The sequence below is a fragment of the Pieris brassicae genome, chromosome 8 (assembly GCF_905147105.1).
Source record: "Pieris brassicae chromosome 8, ilPieBrab1.1, whole genome shotgun sequence".
Taxonomy (NCBI): Eukaryota; Metazoa; Arthropoda; class Insecta; order Lepidoptera; family Pieridae; genus Pieris; species Pieris brassicae.
In genome coordinates this window covers 5,452,287-5,478,224 of record NC_059672.1, presented here as the reverse complement: position 1 = coordinate 5,478,224, position 25,938 = coordinate 5,452,287, and the positions used below count along the sequence as shown (strand labels likewise).

The window sequence follows — 25,938 nt, the reverse complement described above, 5'->3', positions numbered from 1 at the left end:
AAAGAAGTTTCACTTCAATAAATTCGGGAAACTATCCATGCATCTCTTTATCAATGTTTGACCCAGCTTCCGATTAAAAGTCACGTTTTCACATAATCGCTAATTAACATATAAATATTTATGAGGATGTAATCAATGAACGATGAAAACTGGTTATAATGTTACGTAAAGAGATATGATTGTGACTAATGTATCAAGAAAGTAATAAATTGCTTAGTTTTATAAATTTTTTGCAAATCAACGCACGTTCCATTAACTACTTCATCAGTCTACTCCACTGGCGTAACCATATGGTGGCAGGGCTGGCAAAATGCCACGGGCCCCCAACCCAAGAGGGCTCCTGTCCAAGACGAAAAAATGGATATTTTTATTTCATTGTAAATTTATGCAGATTTCCTCACGTTTATTTACCGAAAAGCTAGCGAATAGATGATGAATGCATTGAGATATTATGTTCTATGGATGAATGCAATACGCAATGGGTTAGCGTGGGGGCTACCATTCCCTCTTGCCTAAGAGAGGATTTATTATTGTGGTATTAGAGGGACATATACAACGTGTAATTATTAAAATTAAACTGAGTACAACGTGACGATTTTTACTGATAGGGCCCCATCAAAAGAAATTGCCACGGGCCCTGGATGGTATAGTTACGCCACTGGTCTACTCCTTAAATTGCTCCGACTGTTTCATTGATCAGGTCTGTTTTTTGGGTCTAAAGCATGTCGGTTTCCTCACAAGGTTTTCCTTCAGCGTACGAGTGTTAAGCGCATATAGACAGAATGCACATGAGAAAGCTGGAGGTCGAACCTACGATCTCACGAAAGCCACTAGGCCAACAGGACTACAGAATATTTATAAAAAAATCTTAAAATATTATATTTAAAAACTAATGCCGTAATGTATCAACACTGTATGCACGAACTTTTTGCTGGTTAATTAACACGACTATAATTTGTACTTCGGTTTGCAAAGTTCAATAATTCCATTAATCTTTAGGAAATATTGACTATTCGAATTACCTATTAGTCGGGTTGAATTTGTAGTTCATACTAATAACAAAGTATTGCGTATCAAGTAAGAAATCTAAACAAAGAAACCAGTTCAATCCACACTAAGGTATTTGAAAGGTACCTTACCCGTAAATTTAATTCCATAATTATCACTCTACAAAGTTATTTAAATAATTCGAAAAATTTATCTACTTGTGTTTTGACCACGATACTGATTACCTTATATTACGATTTAAGATTGGTATCTACTAATCTTTAGTATTTTTTACACTAGAATAAAATTACATAACGGACGAAACGTAACGGAAAAATATCGAATTAAAGCCTAAACTGAAAGGAATTAAAACGAGATTTGCAAATATTCCTCTTATAATTTTAGAGGTAATAAAACTGAGAAATTTAAAATAAAAAGTTATTTCTCCGGTAAGTTCGTAACTCCAAATTACTGTCTTTGGTACTTGGTACGCACGTACTATTTTGAACATTCAGCTTTTCTTAACACCGTGTTAGGACATTAATTTAGAAGTAATAATAAAGTTTAATATTTGATTGTGTTCTATGATACTTCAAATGTCTAATATAATGTATGTTGGACCACAAATCACTCGGAAACTAAGTCACTTTTATTTTGTTAAATAGACAGGTATAGGAGGGCGTAAAACAAATATACCAATAATTTAATTCACATTAGATGAAAATGAATATATTTAGAACCCTCAACTTTTACATAATTTAATAAAGGTCGGTTAAAAGAAAGTGAGAGATGTCTCACTGAATAATAGTTAAAGTAGGTAAACAAACAGGTAAATGTATTCAAACCAGTTCTGTAGGTTACCATACATTTAGGGTTGCCAAAATCACCAGCCTAGTTTTATTAATAACTTCCCAAGTAACTGATTTTAATGTATTCATCTGTTTGTGAATACCTTTTTACATAGACATAGACATCATATTTTTCTAGAGTCTGGGTGTATAATTGTGTGTAAGGTGTATAAAGGCTTCAGCCTGTGTTAAAATCGGCTTCAATTGGTGATATTATATGAAATTCTGTAATAATCTTAGGAGTAATAGGGTAAAATGAAATAATTGTATTATTTGTATTCATGTCTATGATAATAAAAGCCTTTTGCTAAACTTTACCTAATTTAACTTTATTTAATCAATTTCTGTAAAGTTGCATATAGTAGATCATTTTTCGAAAAATTAGATCATAAAAAAGTTTCACTTCTTATGTGTGTACACTAGTACACGCATTTTGATGGAAAAAAATGAAATGAAATTAAAGAATTGCAATTAAGTCGTAGTTACTAAAAAAAAGGTTGAAAACTGGCAACCCTGCGTGTCAAGTCAAAGGCCCCACCATGAGCGTTGTGTAATCAGAATTCCATAATCATGTGTTTGCGAGTAAACTATTGAAGTTATTCCATAAATACATTGTAACATAACTGTCATAATGCCTACTGCACAATTATCTGTTTACAATTTTCTCGTATTCTATTTATATAACATTTCCTAGGAAAAGTTTGGGTGGTAATTTAATGAATGTCTCTAAATACAGGGGTCTAGGCTCCATATATGATTTTGTCCCATTCGGTGTCGAGACTCTTGGTCCGTTGGGTCCTAACGCTGTAAAGCTTTTTAAGGAAATATCGAAAAGCTTAGTCAACATCACAGGACCGAAGAGCTGGCAGCTACCTCGGACAAGAATTAGTCAAGCAATTCAAATGGGGAACGCTGTATCTTCGGGACCTTGTCTAAAGGGACTCCTTTTAATTATATATTTTAGTTATTTTATTTTATGGTCAGTTATTGTTTTTATAAGTGTATCTTAATTTCCTTATTATAGATATTACTGACTAACTTTAGCAGATGACTATCATCCTTAAGGTCGTCGATTCGAACTCCGGCAGGATCAATGGACTTTCAATGTGCCCACAACACCCGCTCGTACGGTGTAGAAAAACTTCTAAAAGTATCCCTTAGACCCAGAAAGACGGCGTGTATGACACAGAAGACAATTAGAACAAACTAGACTATTAGAAAAAACCAATGATCACGAAACAAATACACCAATCTGAAGTCAAAGGTTTTAGCGCCACTGGTTTTTATGTATTTATATAACCATACGTTAATAATTAAAATATCATTATACTCATCATTATATACACTTAATCACACTATCTACATGTGAAAACTGTACTAAAATCAGTTCGGATGTTTTTGAGTTTATATCCTACCGGAAAGTGGTGCAGCTTTCAGGAGAAACTAAGAAATCTCTATTGGATTATTGTATATAGCTGTTTGCGGTCATCAATTTTTTTAAGAAATATATTTAAATATAGAGTATTTACGATATTCTTAACCTACATAGTAATATAAATTAAAAAGGAAGAATAGAAAACTTCATCAAATTTAAAAAGATCCTTGTGTAATTTTAATGCTGGCAGCAATTCCTCGCATCCTCGAGCAACGCACCAGATCTGGGGTCACCTGTACTATCTACTAGCCAATTTATTTTATGTGTTAAGTGTTGTGTGTAAATGTCAAAATGTATATGTTCATAACTTTATATTGTCAAATAATGGTATGGACCAGTATCAATAAGCTTATATATTTTTTGTTGTAATACTTTTACACATAAAGGATTCTTACACTATATTTCTGAATCTCACCCTCCCTAATCCTTAGTCATCATCATTTCTTGTGAGAAGCATCAATGAATCTGGTTGGTGAGCTTACTCCAACCCGATGTCAGATTAGCGTAAACAAGTAATTTATTAAGAACGCAATGTGTAAAGACTCAAATTGGACACGTTCGTAAAGGTCATTCGAATGTCGAGAAAATGAAAGTGGAAGTTATAAGCCGTAACGTAACGGTCAAATGACGCAGACAGATGATCTTAAACTCTTTCGGACATATAAAACGTGGACTGGAGATAATGTAACGAATACGGTAAAAATATTAATTTGATTATTATTCAGCTAATTATAATAATAATAGTTACACCATTACATACTTTACGTTTACATAAAAACATTAGACCAAATAACGTTTACTCAAATTATTTTTACTATAAATGGTAAATATGTGTATATGTGTCGGACGTTTACAGATATAAAATATTTATTTCATATTAATAATAATTTATCGCATAGCCAATGCCTATAATAATTATCTTAAAGTTTTAATCCTAATGTTATGCGTAATGTTTTGTTTTGACCTACAAAATCATTGGTGTTCAATAAAAGAATTTACGTGTACGGTATTTTTATTTTATGCGCCACAAGTACATGCTAATACAGATATAATACACCCAATTGTTTAAAAATAAAATAAATCTTTTTTTGGATAAAAACGTAATTCTTAAACAACTTTTAAGATTTTTTTATTATATTTTACACGTGGATTTTGAATAAAAGCAACAGTAATCTACGAATGTAACACAACACCATTAGAGGGCCGACAACACACTCGTTACCAAACGTGGTGATATTAGAATCATTTAATATACTATTCTTTATATTATAGTTTACACATTTTAATCTTATGAATAATGAAGTTCAACAAACCTAAACTCAAGGTTCATTCATTCTAAGAAGTATTTTATGTACACGAATTGACACCGGAACGAATTTGATATTTTATAATTGTGTCTCTAAGCTACCCCCGTTACTGCTGCGTTATATTGAGTACCCAAACGGCTTTCTCTATAAAAAGAATTATTCACTTCCTACCAATAGTTTCAAAGAAGTTCGCTTTATAATATTAGTAAAGATGGTTTTATAAAACAGAAGAGTAAATTGTTTATTAATGTTTAATAGAACAGGGGCACGGCTCACGTGATGTTAAGCGGTGGACAATCTTAATGCCAGAAAATCCGCGAGTGCGTCCTAAGTCGAATTGGTTCAAAATTTTTACTTTAATACTAAATATATATAATTTTGGACACGTTATAATAAGTAAAAATTTGAGAGTTACGACCTCATACAAATGTCTTCGAAAGTGATGCCAAGGTTAATACCTACGTTCTACGACTACGTGCTTAAATGAACTTTGTGATATAATAAATCTAATATATTGCTAGATGAGACTGGAGAAGAATACGGTGGAGCAATAGCAATTATACTTGTTTTTAAAATTAGTCAATTAAATTTGAGTAACTTTGTTTAGAATCGAATTTACTTAAATTTAAAAAAAAGAACATTTGACACAGAGCTATCACGATTTTGACAATTGTTAAGCGCTTGATTAACATTTACTCGTATATGAAATCTTTAGTATTATACGATTATTCATAGTTACAAATTATAATGCTAATTCGAAATATGTTGCTATAGTAGTAAAAAGATGTAACGCTATAATAATTGACTTGACGCATATATTCAATGATAATTATTATTTCCTATTGCAAAAACTTGATCGCTACAACCTGCAAGTTTTAAGTAATGGGGGGGTACAAAGTTTTCTATTATACATATAATAACCGTTTATGTTATCCTAATAAAATCGCAGAGCAAAACATTACGATTTCGATTCTTGTTTTTGAATTTTACCTACACATAACATTTAAATGCCTCAATAACTCCATATTTAAAATTCGAATGGCAGCTACAATTAGCAAATTATAACTTAAGCAACCAGCCTATTAAGTAGTTTATCAATATTTAAAGAGACTTATTTGTGTAACCGTGATCGATCGATTCCCAAGGTCTTTACAATTACTGAAGTAAAAATAGGAGCTGATAAATAAACAATCCTTGGTTAAGATAAAACTCTATTTAATTTCGCCATCGCTTCTGAATTGAACGCAGTTTCAAGGATAAATACGCCTATTATTGACCGATACTGGAAGTAATTGGATCGGTCGTGCTGGCTCAATGTCCTGCAAGTACTAATCAGATAACAATCTGTGCGTGTAAGATTTTATTATAATTGCTTTAGAACAGTCACCGTAAGTTTTTTGTCTATTTGGAATGCCTGTAATTAGTTTATGTATCTGTCGTACTGCTATATACCAAGTATTTTCTATACATAAACTGTAAGACGTTTAAGACGTCGTACCAAATCATTAAATTTTATAAATTGTTATCTGTTTCGCTGTTTACATTTACTATGGATACAAATTCAAATATCTATATATATATATATATATATAACTGGATAAATCAATACGATGTGGATGAATGAAAGCTTATTCTTATTATTAATATTGTAGTATAGAAATAAAATATCAGGAATTAATACAAGGATTTTTAGTACTAGGATTATCGAGGTAAACTAATAACTAAGTAACCTGCAATTTAACTACCTGCCACGGCTTTTTATACTTAACCTTGAATAACTGTTAATATTATATTGTGAAATACTATCGCCTTACCCGAGCTATCATCTTCGTAATAGTCATCATCATCGTAGTCTAAGACGGCGTGAAGCTGTGTATTACCTCCTGTACCCGTCTCAACTTTGGTAAAGCCTCTTGGTGTATCCGGGGGAGTAATGCCACTATTACTAACCCTTTTCCCAGCCTCATTTTGCTTTCGTGAGATTGACGGCGCTGCAGTTGTCACAGGACCGAAATTGTTGTTTTTATTCGAGTTTCCATCGAATCGACTAGATGTTTGACCCTGGTTATTGGTTTGTTGATATGGTAAGTCCGCATAACCCGGGTATGTTGGAACCTGTGTCCCAGTTTTACCTATTCTTCTTTGTTCGTAATCGTAATCGCCAGTTGGATCATGGATGTACTGGCCATTATTGTCATATTGACCGTTCGTACCTTGAACCCTTTGGTTGGGCACTTGTACGTCGAGCCTTGAGTTCTGATATAACGGCACCTGTAGTGGGCTGTTGAAAGGGTTTAATGGTACCTCATTTTGACGTGGGTATTGGGTGAAATGATTAGGAGGTGGTAAGTAGGCTGTACCGGCACGTTTTCGAACTTTCGGTCTTTTCTGTTGCTGACTTGACGGCGGTAGGAACGGCTCATTTCCAGTATATTGCGAAGCATATTCTGCTTGTTGTTCCTCTGGAGAGTATAATAAGTCGTCAAGGTCTACTCTCAGAGGTGTTGAAGAAGTCGTCACTATATCTGGACTTGCCACATTGGCAACCGGGACCGTGAAGTTTGCCAAAGCCATTGTCTAGTCGAAATCACTTTCACAAATTAAATGACTGCTTTCGAACTGTAAAACTGCGCGTTTTTTATCATTTTCGGACACACAAACACTACACTGCACACGGTTTTTACGATCTGAAACAAAAAAAAAAACATTTGATTTTATTTATAAATATTCTGCGGTTTTAGTGCGGGTGATAAATAATGGCAGATGTAGAATCTAAATGGTTTAAGTGGCTATTGTCTCCGCACGATACTATATTGTCATACTTTAGATAAAAGCTTCAAAATAAGACGTCGCAATTGAACTCGTTTTTGAATCTCGAACAAAACGCTTATGGCTGGTTTTCCCTCAATCCGTGATATCCTTGCGACTTAACAAATGGCATTCGAATTGAAAGGCCTGAATCGTGATCATTGAATGCCGAAGTTGATGCTTTTGGACCGAATTGAGGGAAGCCCGAATGTGAATCTGCGGCATTCTATGTCCTTGTAATATTCATTGTTGACTGAACAATTACTTGATACATATATTTTTTTACTTTCATATGTAAGTTCATTCAGACTATATATTAGATATCTAACTAAATACCTAAATTCAACGAAAGTTTTAGGTTTTAAGTGTTTTTATCAGTCTCCTCTTGGTACAAGAAATACTCAATTTCAGGCAATTCTTCTCCGTTTGAAAGTTCATCGGAGGTACCTTTGTATGAACTATTTGCTTAATTTTTTCAATGAAGTCATGAACATAAGTTTGCAATTACATCTTAATTTTCGCTAGCATTTTTGTGATGGTTCGTGTTGTCCTCGCACGTTTGACACGCGATTGTATCAAACAGTATTAAAACCACGACATAAATTCGTGAGAAGAGAAGTCTTTCGAGTCTAGCCGTCTTCATGTATGAGAAAATGCAATTAAGTTGCTAAATGTAGTTGCATCTGTGGTCCAATGGAAACTGAAGATTACAGTTTGGAAAATAAGTATTTTTAGTAATGTCATTTAGCCTTGCTTGTTGCGATATTTCATCTTCTACGTAAAAACATATGTTTTTTATAGAACAGGCAAACGAACAGGAGATTCGTCTGATGTTAAGTAATACCGCAATTGAAATTTATCGTTGCCAGCCTTTCAAAAATTAGTACCCTCTATAAGTATTTTTAATTTATTCAAAAATAAAAAAATATGCTAGCTAAATACAGACGCTAGGGATATACCGTGGTTCATATATACGTAGAACAAAACAGGAAATATAGTATATTTTGTTGTAAAAATACTAAATATTTTACTATACATTAAAACTAATACTTTACATTAGTACTATACGTATATACACATGGATCAATATCTTAAATATACCTATATATTTGACTAGCGTAGTTCAGACTACGCTCGTTTAAATTTGTAATAGTTATATGGTATCTGGGACTTTTACTTGACTTGTCTTCTATCCAGCTGTAGTACATCACTGTTAGGATTTTCTGCAGGGTACACGATATTTTAATAATTTTTTAACAGCTTGAGTTTCCAAATCGGAGTTTTTTTAAGTTACGGAAAGCATATTACAGTTCTTGAGTTTAAGCGAAGAAACAAACAAATCTTTGCTTTTTATATACATAGGTAATATTAATTGCGCACAAATCCTGTAAAATCTTAAGCAAATGCTCCATATAATATGGTTAAATCAGAATGCAATGTAATCGTTACGCAATAGATCAAGACAATACGATTGCATACATACGGGTCACAACTTTTTTCAATTGATTTTCTCTCGTATGTAGGTGGTTATTTAAATGAGGTGTATTGAATCAACGATTTTTGTGTCTTTCGTCATTTCGGCGCTGACGCATAAATCATTTAAAGGTCTTTTTTTATTGTGTACTCCAGCTGCCCGTCGAGGTACTTCTGAAGCAGTACGACCTAGGGTCCTTCAAGAAAAAAGCATACCAAAACAATAATATTTTTATATTAATGAATTGATGCGAATCAGTGCGATTTTATGATTTTTTTCTGTTTTAAAGTGGATCGGATATTTGTTCTACCCGTCTTAATATAAATATTCTTTTGTCAGTTTAATCTTCTCATGCACTGCTCTAAACATTAATGAGTATTCTGTATTCGAAGTTCAACATAATATAAAGCCTTTATGAACAAAATTTTAAAATATTAATATGTTTTTATTCGTCTGTACTTTTGCTTAAAATTTCTTTAAATATATCAAACAACCTTGCTTAGCTTGGCTCTGATATCTCAAACTTGAAAAGGCGTGGTTCGAAGATTCAATGGTATCTGAATCGCTTTTAATTTAGGATAAGCATGTGGCTTTTAGCCGTATAAGTTACTCTTACTAATTTAATTCGTATATATATTTTTTATTGTTATAGCAGTTGGACAGGTAATATATGCGAATATTTTTTAAGCCGTGCGCTGTGACGGAAATATAACGTGTTGATAAGTTTTATCATAGACAATCACATTTTCCTCTTCCTGTTTATTGACGTAATTAATAGAATTATGCAATATACAAGACCATATTGAAAAAAAATTGTGTTAAGCGCTTTAAAAGGGTTTGTAATATGAATATTTAAGAATGACTAAATTGAGCTCATTTTTACGTAGTCCTGCATTCAAACCTGGATCTTTATATCCAAAATTCTAAATTCTCAATCATTTATTCATATAGGTAACAAATGTACACTTATAAACGTTAAAACTAGAAATTTAAATAAAAAAAATCTAATTTACCTTTACTGCCAGTTCTCAAATCGAGGGCGTAAAACGGAAGAGAAGAACTGGCAATAATCTCTCCGCCACTCTCTTTGATGGTTTTGTTTTACACAACGTTTGTAACGAGCTGCAACCATTACACCATGTTCCACATGACATCTTAAGTAATAAAAATGATAAAGTAAAAACAAAGATTTGTCCTCTATCAGCAGCAGGCATGGCATATGTGTGAATCTATCACTAAACAGGTGCAAGTAAATGGTTCATGTAAGTGAATTCCTGACGAGTTGGAGTATCACTTTTTACGAACACTCAAATTGTTCATTGTTATTAATATGATTTCCTAGGTAAGCGCTGATAGTCTTAGGATATGTAAAAAAGATAGCTAAAAAAAGCAATTTCCTCTGAAATTGACCACTTGACTCCTTCCACTTCTCTTATTCAGTTCTGCTGCTATCTTCTGCAATATATTTTAATTTAAGTATATCTCGCTTTTTAAATCGAGATGTCGTCTTAATTTTTTTTTATCCATTACAGAAGATAGAAGAGAAGAAACATAGAGCGTAGAGTTAAGTTGGTCCCTCTCCGTACGCTCGCAAGGACACTCAGGCAATACTTTAGGCCATAATAATATATGTTATGGATACCATTTTTACTTTATATTTGAAGAACTTTATTTTCTCATTACAAAAATTGTATTTTATTTACATGAGAAACATTATGTATATACGAGTGAGATAAACGTCCCAATTTCAGTCTAGTAGATTCACTCTGACATGTATTTTTAGTGCCCTTTTGAATTTATTAAACGTGCTAATACTGCAAATTTTAGATGGTAATTTATTAAATTGTTGCACACTCTCATACCTAATTGACCTCTTCAAATAATTTATGCGCGGCTTCGGCAATTTACGTGAATTAAATAAACGTATTGATTATGAAGGAATGATAGGTAATATAGCTTATGTCCAAGACTTCAGGAACTGATATTGTAACCGGATTAATAACTTTATAATATGACAAAAAAATCGATTTTGATTTAATAAGGATATTTAATTATAACTGTCATGACCTTGTTTTCTCATATCACATTGTACGCAATTATTTTTTATTAACTTCTAATCATACATAATCGTTTTTTATTTAACTATTACGCTAATTAACTATGTAAATAAGCAATATATATTGTCATATAGTTCCATGATTAAATTTGATAAAAATTGACTAAAATGCAAATAATAATAACTTTACTAAACCACACTTAACCCTTACTATGAGACGAAGGTCAAAACATTGAAACCTGGATCATCCAGAACGGTAGCTCCGTCCGGAGGCTTCAAACGGCTTTAAAAGCCCCTTTGATTTTTTTAAATAGTGAAAGTCTCTTTTCAAGAAAGAAAACGAAGAAGAAAAATTTGTCTTCAATAGCTTTGTGTTGGACACATGAACATAGTGTCAAAACATTACATATCACTAAGACTGTTAATGAACATTACCTTACTTTATGCTATTCATTAGTATTGTATAAAATTAAGTGAACATAATATTACTTATTAGCCATCATTATTGTATAGGCTAGATTGTAATTCATGTAAGGTCGCACTCTTTTTTGTGAACTTTATTGTAGTAAAAAAAATAGCTTTGCCATCATAGTCAGATAAAGATTATGTATGAAAAATAAAGTAAGTTTTCGCGACGTCTTATTATTAAAGTACATTATTTAATATTATTAAAGTACAAGGGTATTTTTAAAGTACAAGGGCTTAATAAAACGACAATTACGAGACTGATTTTGATAAAATCTCTGATCCCAGTCTTGTATTGACTTGGGTTTTCCAAACAAAACTAACATAGCTAATGAACTTCACGCAAAATTTAACATGTAATTTATGTGCAAAAGTTGCGAAAAATTATGATTAAAATCTTTAATTAGTCAAAATTTAAATTCTTTGCAATTAAGTTAAGAATTGATATTTATTTAAATTAAATATAGCACAATGGTCCATTGTTTTATTTAAGTCAAATATAATAGTAAATTATTATTCTATATATATGTGGCAAATTATATTTTATTGTCAATTTCATTATTTATTTCTTCCACGGCTACGTCGACAATACTAAAAAATGAGCCCTCGGCAATGTAGGTAACGTTCTATATACATAAATGTTAGCAATGTTTAATGTCATGGTTGGTTGTGTACAATAAATAAGAAACAAGACTGGACTTACAGTCGTCCTACTGTGGCGGTGAGCAACCTAAATGTTGTCCAAGAACTCCGGTACTTTCTACCTAGGAGATTTGGGTGACGGCGAAGACCAATGTTGTTAGCGAAACCAAGGGCCATTCTGTGCCCTTGGTTTTGGTTTCGCTTGGTTAACAAAGACGTTGCGCTTACTGAATGCTGTCTCCGACACTATCGACATCTTTCTATGTAACTCACTATGAGTTCACAGTATGTGTGTATGTAGTTAATATTAGATGTTTTATGAAACTGAATATTTAGTATTATCGAATCACTTGTGAGTGAGTTATGATAAGTGCACTTGAACTTACAATATAATGAAATTTCACATACCTCCCTTGTCGAGCAAGGTTAGAATACATCACGAATTATCTATTAAAAGGTCAGAAAAGACGGCCTAGGCATTCAATGTTATGTTAGGAGTTTACCAAAAACAGCTAAATATCACAATGTTAATCACGTGACCTTGTCGAGTCGAGCAACAACATGTACTCTTCTCAGTCGTATTCTTCATTGCTGAAGGTCGTACGCTGTAAGGTACCCTGGTAGTGATATCTCTCCACTTTGTTCGGTCTGTAGCATCCCTGAGCATAGCTTTTATGGGGAAATCCGTGAGAATCATGACTTTGTCACACCGGCGGCAATCGCCAATCAGCTCCGCCTTTTGCCTTCCACCTTGCTGACGACAACCAGCTTATCCAGGTTATCTGGTTCACGACGGCCGATATGGCCAAAGTATCCTCCTGCTGATAGAGATTCTTTGACAATCTATGGCAAATTTTTGTTTTTAGTGTATTTTATTATTGTTTATTACTTAAGATGTCATGTGGAACATGGAGTAATGGTAGCAGCTCCTTACAAACGTTGTGTAAAACAAAAAAAATGGCGATTGAAAAGAGTGGCGCGGAGTTTAATGCCAGTTCTTCTCTTCCGTTCTACGCCCTTGATTTGAGAACTGGCAGTAAATTAAAATTAGAAGCATTTAATGTATATTTATACTTTTTGACGTGGATAAGTGTACATTATTACCTATATGAATAAATGATTTTTGACTTTTGTATATTTGGTAGCAAAGAGCTTAAACGACATCTGGGGATCTATTACTTAACTGTAGAGTATGAGAGATCACCTCAAAATCCATAAAAGTAAATATCAAATATCAATAAGTGTGATAACAATTATAAACAATATAAAATTATATGTTTTAAAATAACTGATGTTTTTATTAAATTTGTAAGCCTCATTTACAGACAAATTATTACCAAATAAACTTGTAATAAAATAATTATTAACTGTTAAGCCGTAATAAAAATATTCGCGGTCAGCATACACAAATTAAAAACATATAACAAATCTATACATAGTGTGTGTGAAGTTACAATTTTTTAACCATAAATAATATTATGCATGTCACGTTTCCGACCACCAGGAGCAAAATGTAGCCGAGCAAGTGCGAGTGCGAGCTTTAAAAATGTACTAAAAATATCGAGTCAATTCAAAAGTTATACCTGTTTTACATAATGTATTGCCAAGTCAGATATTGCGGATTGCGGAAGGGTCGCAAAATATGCATAACTCGGTTGACACACCTTAAAATGTCCATAGGGCTTTATTAAAACCTGATACACTAAATACACTAAACCTCTATTGTTAGATACAGGGTGCTCGAATACTTCAATCTACGAGAAGAGACCCGGACAGTATACATTAACTGGTAGGAACAGGAAGATGATAAGATCGTGAAGAATTACTTTACTACATATGGGATCTCATTATTCCGAATGTGAGGGTAGAGCGGTGAGGAAAAAAATACTCATCCGAAGACATTCCATAACAAGCGACCATAGAAATAAATTCTTTAAGTAATTATAAAGGTAAGGTAAATAATGTCTCTATAATGAGAGCCTATCAACATATTTTTCAGTAAATAAAGTCTATATTAAGCATGTGTACACATACACAGTAAGACTTATCAACAAACATTTTGGAATAATTGAGTTTGTACTCTAGCCATTGGCTAGGTTGGTACCAATCTCTACTTACAGTACCTAGATTAAGATAGACCATGCCTTATCAAGACTCATGTTAACTTCTGTGCTATGCGATATTAGCGGATGTTAAAATGCATCTACACTACTTTGGTAGAAGAACCACATTCTATTTGGAGATATAAAGCTAAAAGAATGAACCAGTTATAGACACAATTATTATAACGACATTAATAGCTGTGCCTTCCGATTCGCGTTAACGCGAATGTGTTAATCATTGAGAAATATTATTTAGTGTTAATTACGAATTTGGTAATTGGGAACTTTTAAATTAATATAACATATAAATATTTATTTGCTTGTCTTTAAAATGCGTTGAAAAATAAGCCCCACAAACACTTGGTAATAGTAAATTCCTCGGATTTCTTTATATGTTTCGTGATCACTGTTTTATCTAATAGGCAAGTAGAGGATTAGCTTTCTGTACCAGACGCACGACGTCGCTTTTTGGGCTTTTGCTGCTGGATTCCTCCACGAGACGAGCGCATGTTAGCACATGGGGCTGGGTTGACGTCGCGTTACTAGGTAACTGATCAAATTTCAGATATCGTAAAACCAAAAGTATATTTAAAGTCAATTGCATTATAGCCACCCATACTGTATGAGCGACCCCGAAGCCTCTCTAACGCGGCCTTCTAGGCACAACTCGAGATATTTCAAGTGGGTATGGCTCACCCAGTCTCAAAAAATATAACTGCATTATCTCTTAAAATATATTGCGTCTAAACAATACATAAAAAATAAAATTAATCAATGGCGCTACAACCTTTTCAGGTCTGGGTCTCAGATTTCTGTATCTGTTTCATGATCATTTGTTAATCGAAAAGGCAAGTAGGTGATCCTGTGCCTGAAGCACGTCGTCAACTTTTTGAGTCTAAGGCAAGCCGGTTTCCTCACGATGTTTTCCTTTACCGTTCGAGCTAATGTTAAATGCGCACATAGAAAGAAAATGCATTGGTGCACAGGCGGGTATCGATTCAACGACCTCTGGGATGAGAGGCGCACGCTGAAACCAGTAGGCCAACACTGCTCAAACAATATATAACATTAAGAAATTCATAACCTTTAAAGACAAATTAATTAAAATCTAAGTTAGTAAACACAAGTGACCTGTCACTTTTAACCTCAAAAACTTTTACGATTTATTTAACTATTTAAGGTTCTACCACACTAGCGACAACCGATTTGGATATTTAATTTATCCAAGGTTAACTGGGAGAACCTAGATTCGATTCTTGGTAAACCAGATACTTGGATTATTGATTTCATTGGTGGTTTTACTTAGACGAACAGTTGTGCCATTGAAACTTAAACATTTCTCAAGCACTCCAAGGGAAATCCATATATTACCCCATTTTACCTAACACTCGAAGGTACGTAAACGCTCGTGTCTGTGTTTATTTATACAGACATGAACAGGTAATGTCATCGACACATCACGGAAGATAACGGGTGTTAATTTTTAAAACCACGATTTGCTCAACACGGACTTTCGCTTTGTTCCATTGACCAAGATACCTACTAGATAACAACAATTCAGCAAATTCACCGCATATAAGGCGAAAGCAAAAGTTAAGTATAGCAAATTATTTTCGTAAATATTTAGTTTCATATGGCTGATTCCAATTCCGCGCTTGTTTTCGCAGCTTAATATGTGATAGTTTTCAAGGCTCGCAGCGGAACATCGACCATGTAAAGATAAAGATACGTAGAAGATACATACTTTAAAGTTGTACTAAGCAAACAACAACAACAAGGATTTTTTATTTGGAAATAACCTAATTTTAGTTAAATAATTATTTGTAGTAATAGCTTTAACTTATAATATTTGTTTTAATTCGCTTGAATATGTATGTAAATTAAGAAAGGTTTTTGAAACACGATAATATTATCAGATAAAACAGAGCTTACTGAGATAGAAGCCAGACCTTAGTAAGAAGTGGAAAGAATTGTATTGCATCGCAAGAAACATTTTGTTTCTTAAGCCATACTTGGAATTATGTGTAAAGTTAATAATAATAGTACTTTATCCTTAAAGTAAGTCATAATAATTTTAAATTATGAGTACTACTGGTAATAAAATCATTATAGGAATTCAGAACAGGAGCTTATTAAATCGATTAACTTATGAATGACCTTATCGGACGCTGTCATTAAAATAATTTTATTTTGTTATAATTATAAGATTAAGATTATATTAATTTTCTTTTTAATAATTTATATGAATACTTTGTAGTTTTAGAAAATTGTAAATACAAATTATGCGTAAATAAAATATTAAAAGATATGGTGCGGAAGTCTGTTCAAGTATTGTATGACATTTAATTTCAAAGCATAATAAAAAGTTGCGGGTTATTTATTTACTATCAGCAGACATATTTAAACTAGACATTGGGGTATTACAAATCATGTAAATAACAACAAACGTAATATTTTTTTACGTTTAAGTGATACTTTTTTAAAAGTAAATAGAATACAAGAACAGAGTGTCTTCCCTTTAATAGAGACTGTAAGTAGTGTTATTGGACACTTTCTTATGGTAAAAATCCTTTTTAGTAAATTAGGTTAGACTTAAATTACTTATTAGTCTTAAGTTAGGTTTGATCGTAATGTCCTATAATGTCTTAGTAAAGATACATATAAAAAAATATTATTAATTATTTTGTAAGACTTAATGATACGTTGCGGTAGGACTTGTATATTTATTTATTTTAATGCACTTTGTTGCATTAATAGTAAAATCAGTTTAAACTCAAACTCAAAATAACTTTTTCATTTAGGTAAACAAGTACATTTACTACCAGTTCGCAAGTCAAGGGCGAGTGGGCAAAAAGAACTGGCAAGAAACTTTCCGCCACTGTTTTTAATCGCTAAGTTTTGAGTGATACAAATGGTTCGAACTGGAGCAAATTAAGTTTTAGTCAAATTCATAAAAAGCTTTATTTATTAATTTACGTTTTTTGATTTATTTAGTAATAATTCTCAATGTTAACATACATTATTAAGAAGGCAACAATCTTTCAGACAAATCCAGTAAGGAAAGATGGAATACTAAGGCAGAACTAAATAGCGTTCGTATAAGACTTTAGTGACTGTCTCTTACCCCGAAAGATTGCTAGAAGAAAGTATTGACAAAATGTATGGGTACATAATTAGCGTAAATAGAAATCGAATATTTTTCCTTTAGCTGTCTTGTGTCACTTTGCACAACAGAGTGACAACATAGAATTACATTTTATTTAGAATAAAAATGTATAGGCATTATTATAAATCGTGTTTTGTTTTATGTAACAGGGGCAAACGGCAGGAGGCTCACCTGATGTTAAGTGATATCGGCGACACTCACATTACCAAAAGGCTCGCAAGTGCGTGGCGTTCCTTTTTAAGGTCCAGCGGTCGGCGAGCCGTTACCGCGGCGTTACCTAGCCGTAGCCGATTTGGAGGAGCTGCTGTTACGCTTTGGTTACGTGAATACGTTAGGTTGACGCCTGGTTGACGGCGAGGCGAACGGCAATACGGCGTCGATCCCTTCCCGAAATTATATGTTTGCTTTGACCTTAAGAATTGGCACGCTCCTTCCTTGAAGGACTCTATGTCGAATTGGTTTAGAAAACTACCTTAAAAAACGCTCAGTTGTGAAACAACAGTAGTCGAGGTGATACAGGTGGTATTTCATATTCTGCCTTAAGGTCTGATGATGAAACTCATCTGTAAAGTTAGTACGGTTTTGTTGCCATGGTTACGGTATTTAAATAGTAACAGTTACTTAGTTCTCTTTTATAATAGAATTTAAACTAAAATTTCTAAATTAATCTCTATATATTTTTCACAATAAGCGTAACTCGTTTGTGTCACACTTTGCTTTATAAATCTTTACGAATATTACGCGATAACTTGTTAATAACCAAAACTCGCCACATTATGAGGAAATTACCCATGTGGAAATAATTATAGTTTATACCGTGACACCTATCAAATTCATTTACATAACATTATAGACAGATATGAGGATCTGACATTTGATAGATCCAATGTGTTTGAAATATACAGGAGCCATACATAGGCTAGCGTGATAAGGGGCTTAGTCAAGATACCTAAACAATAGTGTATGTAGAAAGTCGAAAACTAAATTTGTATGAAAATGAAAGTTCAGTTCGACAAAACTTTGCATCTTGATTCAGCTCCAAGGGTGATATTCAGAAACGAGATAGCGGTTATATCATGTCAAAATATTTTTTATCATAGTTCAGATATGTCTGAAGTCCAATTTAAGCTTAGTCTACGGCATGTCTTATTTAACTTCTAAAAATATTTCTATTTATTCTTCCAAAAATAATAGAAAATGGCCAGTATGTCTCTTATAAGCTACAAGTCCTAAGTCATCTTTTAAAATACGCGACATGATTCTAGGTGCTATCTTCATCGCCCGAGATATAAATATTTTGCTTTTGTATAGGATTTCTTCGAATTCTTTCCCTTACCGCTTTGACCACCGTTTTCGTACGAACACTACGCGGACGCCCAGATTTTTCTGTCGCGGTAAATAATAACCCGGTCCACAAACATTTTACTAATACCAAGCGTAGGGACAGTTTAAAAAAAAATTTTAACCAGTTCACCATCAGAAAGTGATAAATTTATACCTTTTAAATCTGGTTCAATATTATATCATTTAATTTAAATTATATTTCATATTTTATTTGCAACTCATTTCCGTATTATTAGATACGAAAAAATTGGACCAATCCAAGGAATGTTCTATGTAGTGGGTAAATAATATTATTTATATCTATAAAATTACGACAGACCCTACATAAAACAAGATTAACATTCAATAATTATTAAAAGTTATGAACTGATTACGAAATTTTCTCAAGATAAGGTCAATTCACTCTATTTAGACGTATGTTACGTATGTATATTTTAAATGGTTAGTAAGTTTTCTATCCATTATATATCTATTTTTAATTATTTTTATTACTATGAAGGTTATGTATATTGTAAAAACTATATTGTGTTATGAAATAAATAGATAATATAATGTATAAGTTACCTTATCAAATTACTTCAAGAATAGGATAATACGGAAATGAATAAATAAGTAAAATTTGACTTAGGATTATTAAAAATATATGTCTGTAAGTTTTTCGTTCCAGTTAATGTTTTGATGAGATTTATGTCCAGTTTCTAAACCAAAGTGAAGCTCTACTTGTCGTTTAGTATATTTAAAGTTTAATATATCCTTTGTGTTTACGGCAAGAAAAAAAATTGTGTATACATTTGTATATCTATTGAAATATATGCATTTTAAAGTAAGTAAATGTTTTTAAATTAAATATTAATATTTTGGCATTTAGCCGTTTAAAAACTGTAATCAAATCCTGCCCCCATTTTGCTATTAATGTATGTATATTAAATAATTGAGTGTATAATTACGTCCAATTTGTACTAAAAAAAATTAATTTAATTTAATGATCATATAATATGGGTAAATAATTACAATCAATGTAGTGATTTCAAATATTTACAGAAGTCTAGACATAAGCAGAATTCTTCGTAAATATTTGAATGTTTTGGAAGAACTTATTGTTATTATACTTTTGACAGCTCCTTACATAGAGCAGGATTAAAATCGTGTTGAAAATTCATATTCTAAAGAAAACACTTTTTCAACGGATTCAAGTAACGTCGGATTTTTTTTAATTATGTAAAATAATTAGTAGTTAATAATAATACATAACTTCAATCCGTTCAAAAAGTATTGTCTTTAAACGTGTTAAAGTTATTTTAATAAAAGACAATACTATCGTATTTTCTTTTCTATTTTACGTGAGATAAACATGTTATAGCTTAGAGACAAATGAACATTATTTTCCATGTGCCAATTAACCTAAAGAGTTGGATTTGTCTGGTCCGTAGTTACGTTTCATTTAAGCTTCAACGCTTATATGTAAAGAAAGCAGGCAAGTCGTTACTCTAACATTTTTATTAAATTTTAGAGAGGATTTTTTTTTTTATATTTACGCCGCATGCATTGCAAAGTGCAACCGATTCATAAGAAAGGTAATACTAAAATAATAAGGTAAAACTGTATCTTATTTTCAACTATTACACTTAGGTTGACGCTATAATCTATACCATATGTCATCGTCAATATTACGTACAAGATTTACGTAAACTTTGCCTTGAGAAAAATTTATTCAAGACAAATTATTTTAGCCCGAATAAAGAAGGCATTTTATTCGTAACAATAAATATTTAAAAAAATACTAACATTTAGCTAGTTTTTTTTTAAATGTATTCTGCTTACGAGAGGTTTCAAAATAAATTCGTAAATCGAACATATATATACCTTAAAAGTCCAGTAGTCCCAATCAAAAAGTTCACAAATAAACTTTATAAATCGTAACACTGTCGCGGCAAGTACGCGTGCGCTCAACGCACAGTTTTCGCGGTAACTGGGCGAATGCTGTGTGAAGTACCTTTTACCAAGTTGACAGTCAGTGTCAGTGGTCACTGCTAAATGTAATTGTAATAAACTTCCGATCAAGCCGTAACAAGTTTATCGTTATATTGGCATTAAGATGGAATTTTATAATAGTGACTAGACATCAAAGTATCACTAATATATTTGTAACCGAAAATATTTAATTAATTACATTCTTCGAGAAGAGATCAAAAGGCCGCAATATTATTTGATTAATTGTGTCTAGATACAGAGTTTACGTTCCTTATTTACTTATTGAAGTGACTTAGTTATCTATGATGTATGTTCATTCCACTTATTCCCAAGGTGAGTCAGCAAAATTTTCCAAAACTCAAAGTGCCCAAAGTCAGCAAACCCTAGGAGTTCCGGCGCCCTATTTTCCAATTCTTCGCGATTATAACGGATTAAACAGTACTTATACGGTGCTGTGTTGATCAATTAAAAAAAGCATTGTCAAGTTCCTATCTTGTAGGTATCTGCTTTGCCTGGCTTCAGCGTGCGACTCTCATTCCTGAGGTCGTAGGTTCGATCCCCGGCTGTACACCAATGGAATTTTCTTTCTATGCGCGCATTTAACATTCGCTCGAACGATGAAGGAAAACATCATCAGGAAACCGGCTTGCCTAAAAGTCGACTGCGTGCGTCAGGCACAGAAGGCTGGTCACCTGGTTGTAGCGCCATTGATTTATGTTTTTGCTTTTTACTTTATCTTATATACATATTTTAACTGTAATTTTTTTTGTAATATTCATACTAACTAAATTGTCATACATTTTTGATAAACGACTTTGTAACAGATTACATAGGTATAGTATCATGGTATTGTGGTAAACTTGAACAAATAAATAAATATGGTATACTTTTCGTCTTATATGAGTTTAACTTGTAAATTATTCAAAACACACAAAGTCTAGGGTGATAGGTAAAAGAATAATATAACCCGGGTGGAGAGTAGAATCATTTAGAAATATCCTTTAAAAAAATAAAGAAGCATCAAAACGGACTGGAAAAACCTCACCAAGCCCGCGATACATATTCATGTCATCGTAATTTCTTAGTCACGAGAGACGTCCAAGAGCGGATATGTCTTAATCCGGGAATAACACACGTTAAAAAACCGTGTTGTATACTTTAAAAAATAATAATAAAGATTGTTGTTGGTAGCTCTCAGCCAATATAAATATTTATTTATTTAGCCGATTTATCTTACATATATATAATAGTTAAGGCATATTTTGTCGCCTTTATTAATTTCTATAGTCACGTGCGATTGATAAGGCAGTAAAGCTCATAGTATGATTATCAATAGGAAAAGAAATTGGTTACAAAGTTTCAACGTACAGTCCCATTCTAAAATAACAGGAACTCTATTTAATTACATTAATTTTTAAAACAATAAGAAATTTGATAGTTATTTTAAACAATAATTAAATATACATTAATTGAAAGCGGCTCATCAAAAGATATTTATAGGTTTATAAACAGCAAACATAACGGTAATGGTAATTAATTAATTATTTTTTAATTATAAGTATTTAGCATATTATTTTTATTACAAAATCGTAATATATACTATAACCTTTCTCTTTTTAGTGTACAGTGAATAGGTAATATATTAAGAGATAAATGATCTGCATGTATCAAGTCCTGGCGGGAAACTATTAACTACGTAATACGCTCGAAAATTTAAAAATCGAGAGTGAACCTTGAAATTTTTGTTGATGTTTCCACAGGTTAGGAATTCCTACTATTTAATAACGAATGTACAAGGTACTATTGCTATCCTTATATATGTATTTATGTATGTTAGTAATATATACGTCAGTTCACGACAAACGAAAATGTTTGCATATGCGATATAAACAAATATTATGCAGTAAATAACTAATTAGTTTTTTAGATATACAATTGTATTCTATCGTTACAGATATTATTATTTATATGTTCCATCAGTTTTGTCTGAATAACTACATGTCTCATTTATTTTGCACTTCTTGCTTACGTTACCTATTTTTTCTCACAGTAGTTGCCTGGAAGAGATCCTGGCGTAGGCTGGACTTTCTATTAATTAGGAATTTCTCATCAATAGAATGCTTTCGTCGTCATATAGCATTTGGTAAGGATAGGTAGGATTTACATAAAACAAAAATACTATTAGCAAATTTGTGAAAGGTTGGAATACCGTGTAATTAAGTTAGATACACTACCATTGTTCTAACAGCGCAAAAAACCTCGAATGTCATCTATCTATTATTATATCCTAGCATGCTTAATGTCTTCAAAACTGTACACCGTAATAAGAGACGTTGCACAGAAACCGGTGGAAACAGAAAGTCCGCTCCAGGTCTTTCCTAGCTAGACCACGACGCTTAGCCGTGACTTACCGACTGAAGAGACAGAGAGACTTATACGAACTCATACGAACCAGCCATAAGTTCTGTTAGAAATGAAAGTACATTTTTTTCATGAAGTTATGTGATATTATTAAAATTTATACCTATATAATTTATTTATTGAAGTCTCAGCAAGAATTGCAAATATATTCTATTTGAAATGGCCACCTTTGGCTTTTATACAGGCCTTTAATCTGTTTAGCCACGAATCAATAGATATACGCACTGTTTCCATGGGAAATTTCTCCACTGCTTGCTCCAAGGATTTTTTAGAGACTCAATTTCGCGGTGTCCTCCAGGCCATGTTTACTAAAACTGACCATAATTTAAAGTCTAAAGGGTTGAAGGTCAGGGCTAGATGAGGGCCTGTTTTCAGCTCTCAAAAAGTCCGGATCGTTGGTTTCAAGCCCCTTGACCAGGTGCAGAATACTACTGGAAAGTCTACGGTATATTTTTAAACAGGGTATTGCTGAGAAGTTTCACGTGATCCAGGACTGTATCTTAATATACTTTGGCAGAAGTTTTCATTCCCTTTTCACAAAAATGAAGTTTTGTGAACGATACGCCCCAACAAACTATCGCTGACGAATGATGATAACGTTGTACCTTTAGCTTCTTTAGAACTGTGTCACACTTTATCATTTCGCTTATTATTCAATCGTTAAAAATTTTCATCGATAAAGAGGATATTTCTGATGAGTCCTAGCAAGAATTTCATGCCTGGCGATATAATTTTTTGCTTCCTAATGGGGTTTCGTCGAATTCTGGATTTAACAGCAATAACAGCCTTTGTAGTTCTAACAGCACGCAGCCACCCCGTTTTTTTCTGGTCTTCGACAAAAGGAGGGTTGATGTATCTATTGGTAATACGATATACGAACATATGGCCCCAAGCGTTTGAAATGTCTGGAATATGACCGACAGCTCCATACCCACTTTGTGCAAGGCGATCACTGTAATCCTGTTTTCTTTAACACCCCATTTCATATGGTAAATTAAAAATGAACACGAAAAAATATGTAAAATGGCGAAAAATCTAAAGAAGTTTTAAAATAATAAACGTGTTCGAAATTCAAAATAATTACAAAAGTTGAAAAAAATAAAAGTTTTTATGGCCAGGCTTTTTTATTATGAAATATTCTACTTATAATTTTTTCACATTACTAATTTCATCTCAACCTACGTCGATTTAAAAAACAGTTAAGATTAAGTCATCTATCATAATTAGAGTAATATAACTAGCAATTTACTGGTAGCGAAGGTCAATTTTTTTGCGGATTTAACAGTCAATTAGGTCATAAGTTGAACATAGAAACTTACGTATGACCGTCTGCCAAAGAACGAGAAAAGATTTGAAATGTACAAACAAGAATTTGTATACGTATTATTTGCGTGAGGATTACACAAAGACGAAACACATGTCTGGACTGCTTCGCTCGGTCCGGATCTATTAAAATGGAAATCAATAAATGCTATTTAGGGGTAACATTCAAGTAATGTTTGATCCAGTAGTTAATGAGTCTAACCGTGTCAACAATGCAAACATACAATCTTCTTATAACATTAGTATGGATCAGTGTTTAGAGTGATCAGTGTTTAATATTAGTATGGAGAGTGTCTTTATTTCCATTTAAAACTTAATGTAATTGAATTCTTGCATTCTTTAAGATTTTGTTATAATTCTACAAGAATTGTTGACGTAACTCACAATGTAACTTTTTACAACCAAACTTAACATTTAAATTCACGAATCCGTGAGATTAGCTTTTTAGTTTATAGTATTAATTTTTTTTGGTATTCTGGTTGGTGATTCTATACTTTTTTAGAGTATAATTGTTATATTGATTTTTTTAGTTTTTTTTCCTTACTAGGGTTGCATGGAAGCAATCGCTTGTTAGCAATAAGGCTAGTTTCATCCCTTATAATTTTTAAATGTAACGAAGTGTAAATAATAAAAAATAAGTAAATACGTTTCACTATCGTTACAAAAAGTTATCTTATGATTAATTTCCACCAACCAATACTAACGGTTCTATAGAATTTTTACCCGCAGACACAAGTACCTGACTACAATTGTCTTGGCTAATTTAAATACCTTAAACATTATAAAACGCGTATCCAATCACGATTTCCTTTATCCTCACGTTGTCAAGTCCACTTAGCAATCTAATTTGTAAAACAATAGGGCATAATACGTATAAACTATTATACGTAGAGTAAAAAAGCTAGCTACAATTGTCTGTTGAACTTGTTGCTAGACAATGATATTCCATGACATTAAATTAGTCTGTACATTGTAATTAGCATGGGATTTCCGTCCGAGATTTGCTTCCGTCTTCATGGGGATTTCTCGATTCTCTTTACGAATCCGCTCTCGGTTCGGGTGGTAATGTTTTGTGTTTTTTGTACGAATTTCTCTTGCGTTTGAATTGTGTAAATCATAATAATTATTATATAAATCGGCGATGATTCAATTTAGATATAAATGCTAAATATACACCTATAAGGGTATTTTATACAATGCTAGGCAAGCAAAAACCAGACAAGCGTAAGTAGGATATATACATACATTTCATTGAAAAAAAATAAACCGGCATTACAGGAAAGGTAAAAATAACTACTTAAAAATTTAGGGACATTATTTAATTCATAATACACGCACACATTCTCTATTACTCTTTTTCTATAAAAAATGGCTCATAGAAGAGTTAATGAGTCTTAGTATTGTGTATAATTATAATAATTTCTGTCCTTTACGGTGGTTATACTTTAATTTAGATTTTTTATACGTTACAATGATGAGACTCATAAGTGCACATAGTTACATATATATATATATATATATATATATATAAATTAATATTCATTTGATTTGTGTTCGTTTTTGACATCGACGTTTGTGCAATATGACGT

General features: G+C 32.4%; 1 protein-coding gene across 1 annotated transcript in view; it reads right to left on the bottom strand.

Annotated features, from left to right (window-relative positions):
• LOC123712704 (protein spaetzle 3) overlaps positions 1-20,599 on the bottom strand; it is a 36,776-nt gene extending 16,177 nt beyond the window's left edge. Inside the window, exons 1-2 of the mRNA XM_045665918.1 lie at positions 20,498-20,599; positions 6,392-7,264 (exon numbers count right to left, since the gene is read on the bottom strand). Coding sequence (XP_045521874.1) covers positions 6,392-7,151 — 760 coding nt within the window. The 5' untranslated portion in view covers positions 7,152-7,264; positions 20,498-20,599. The remainder of the gene's footprint in view (positions 1-6,391; positions 7,265-20,497) is intronic.
• Between the last annotated feature and the right edge of the window lie 5,339 nt (positions 20,600-25,938).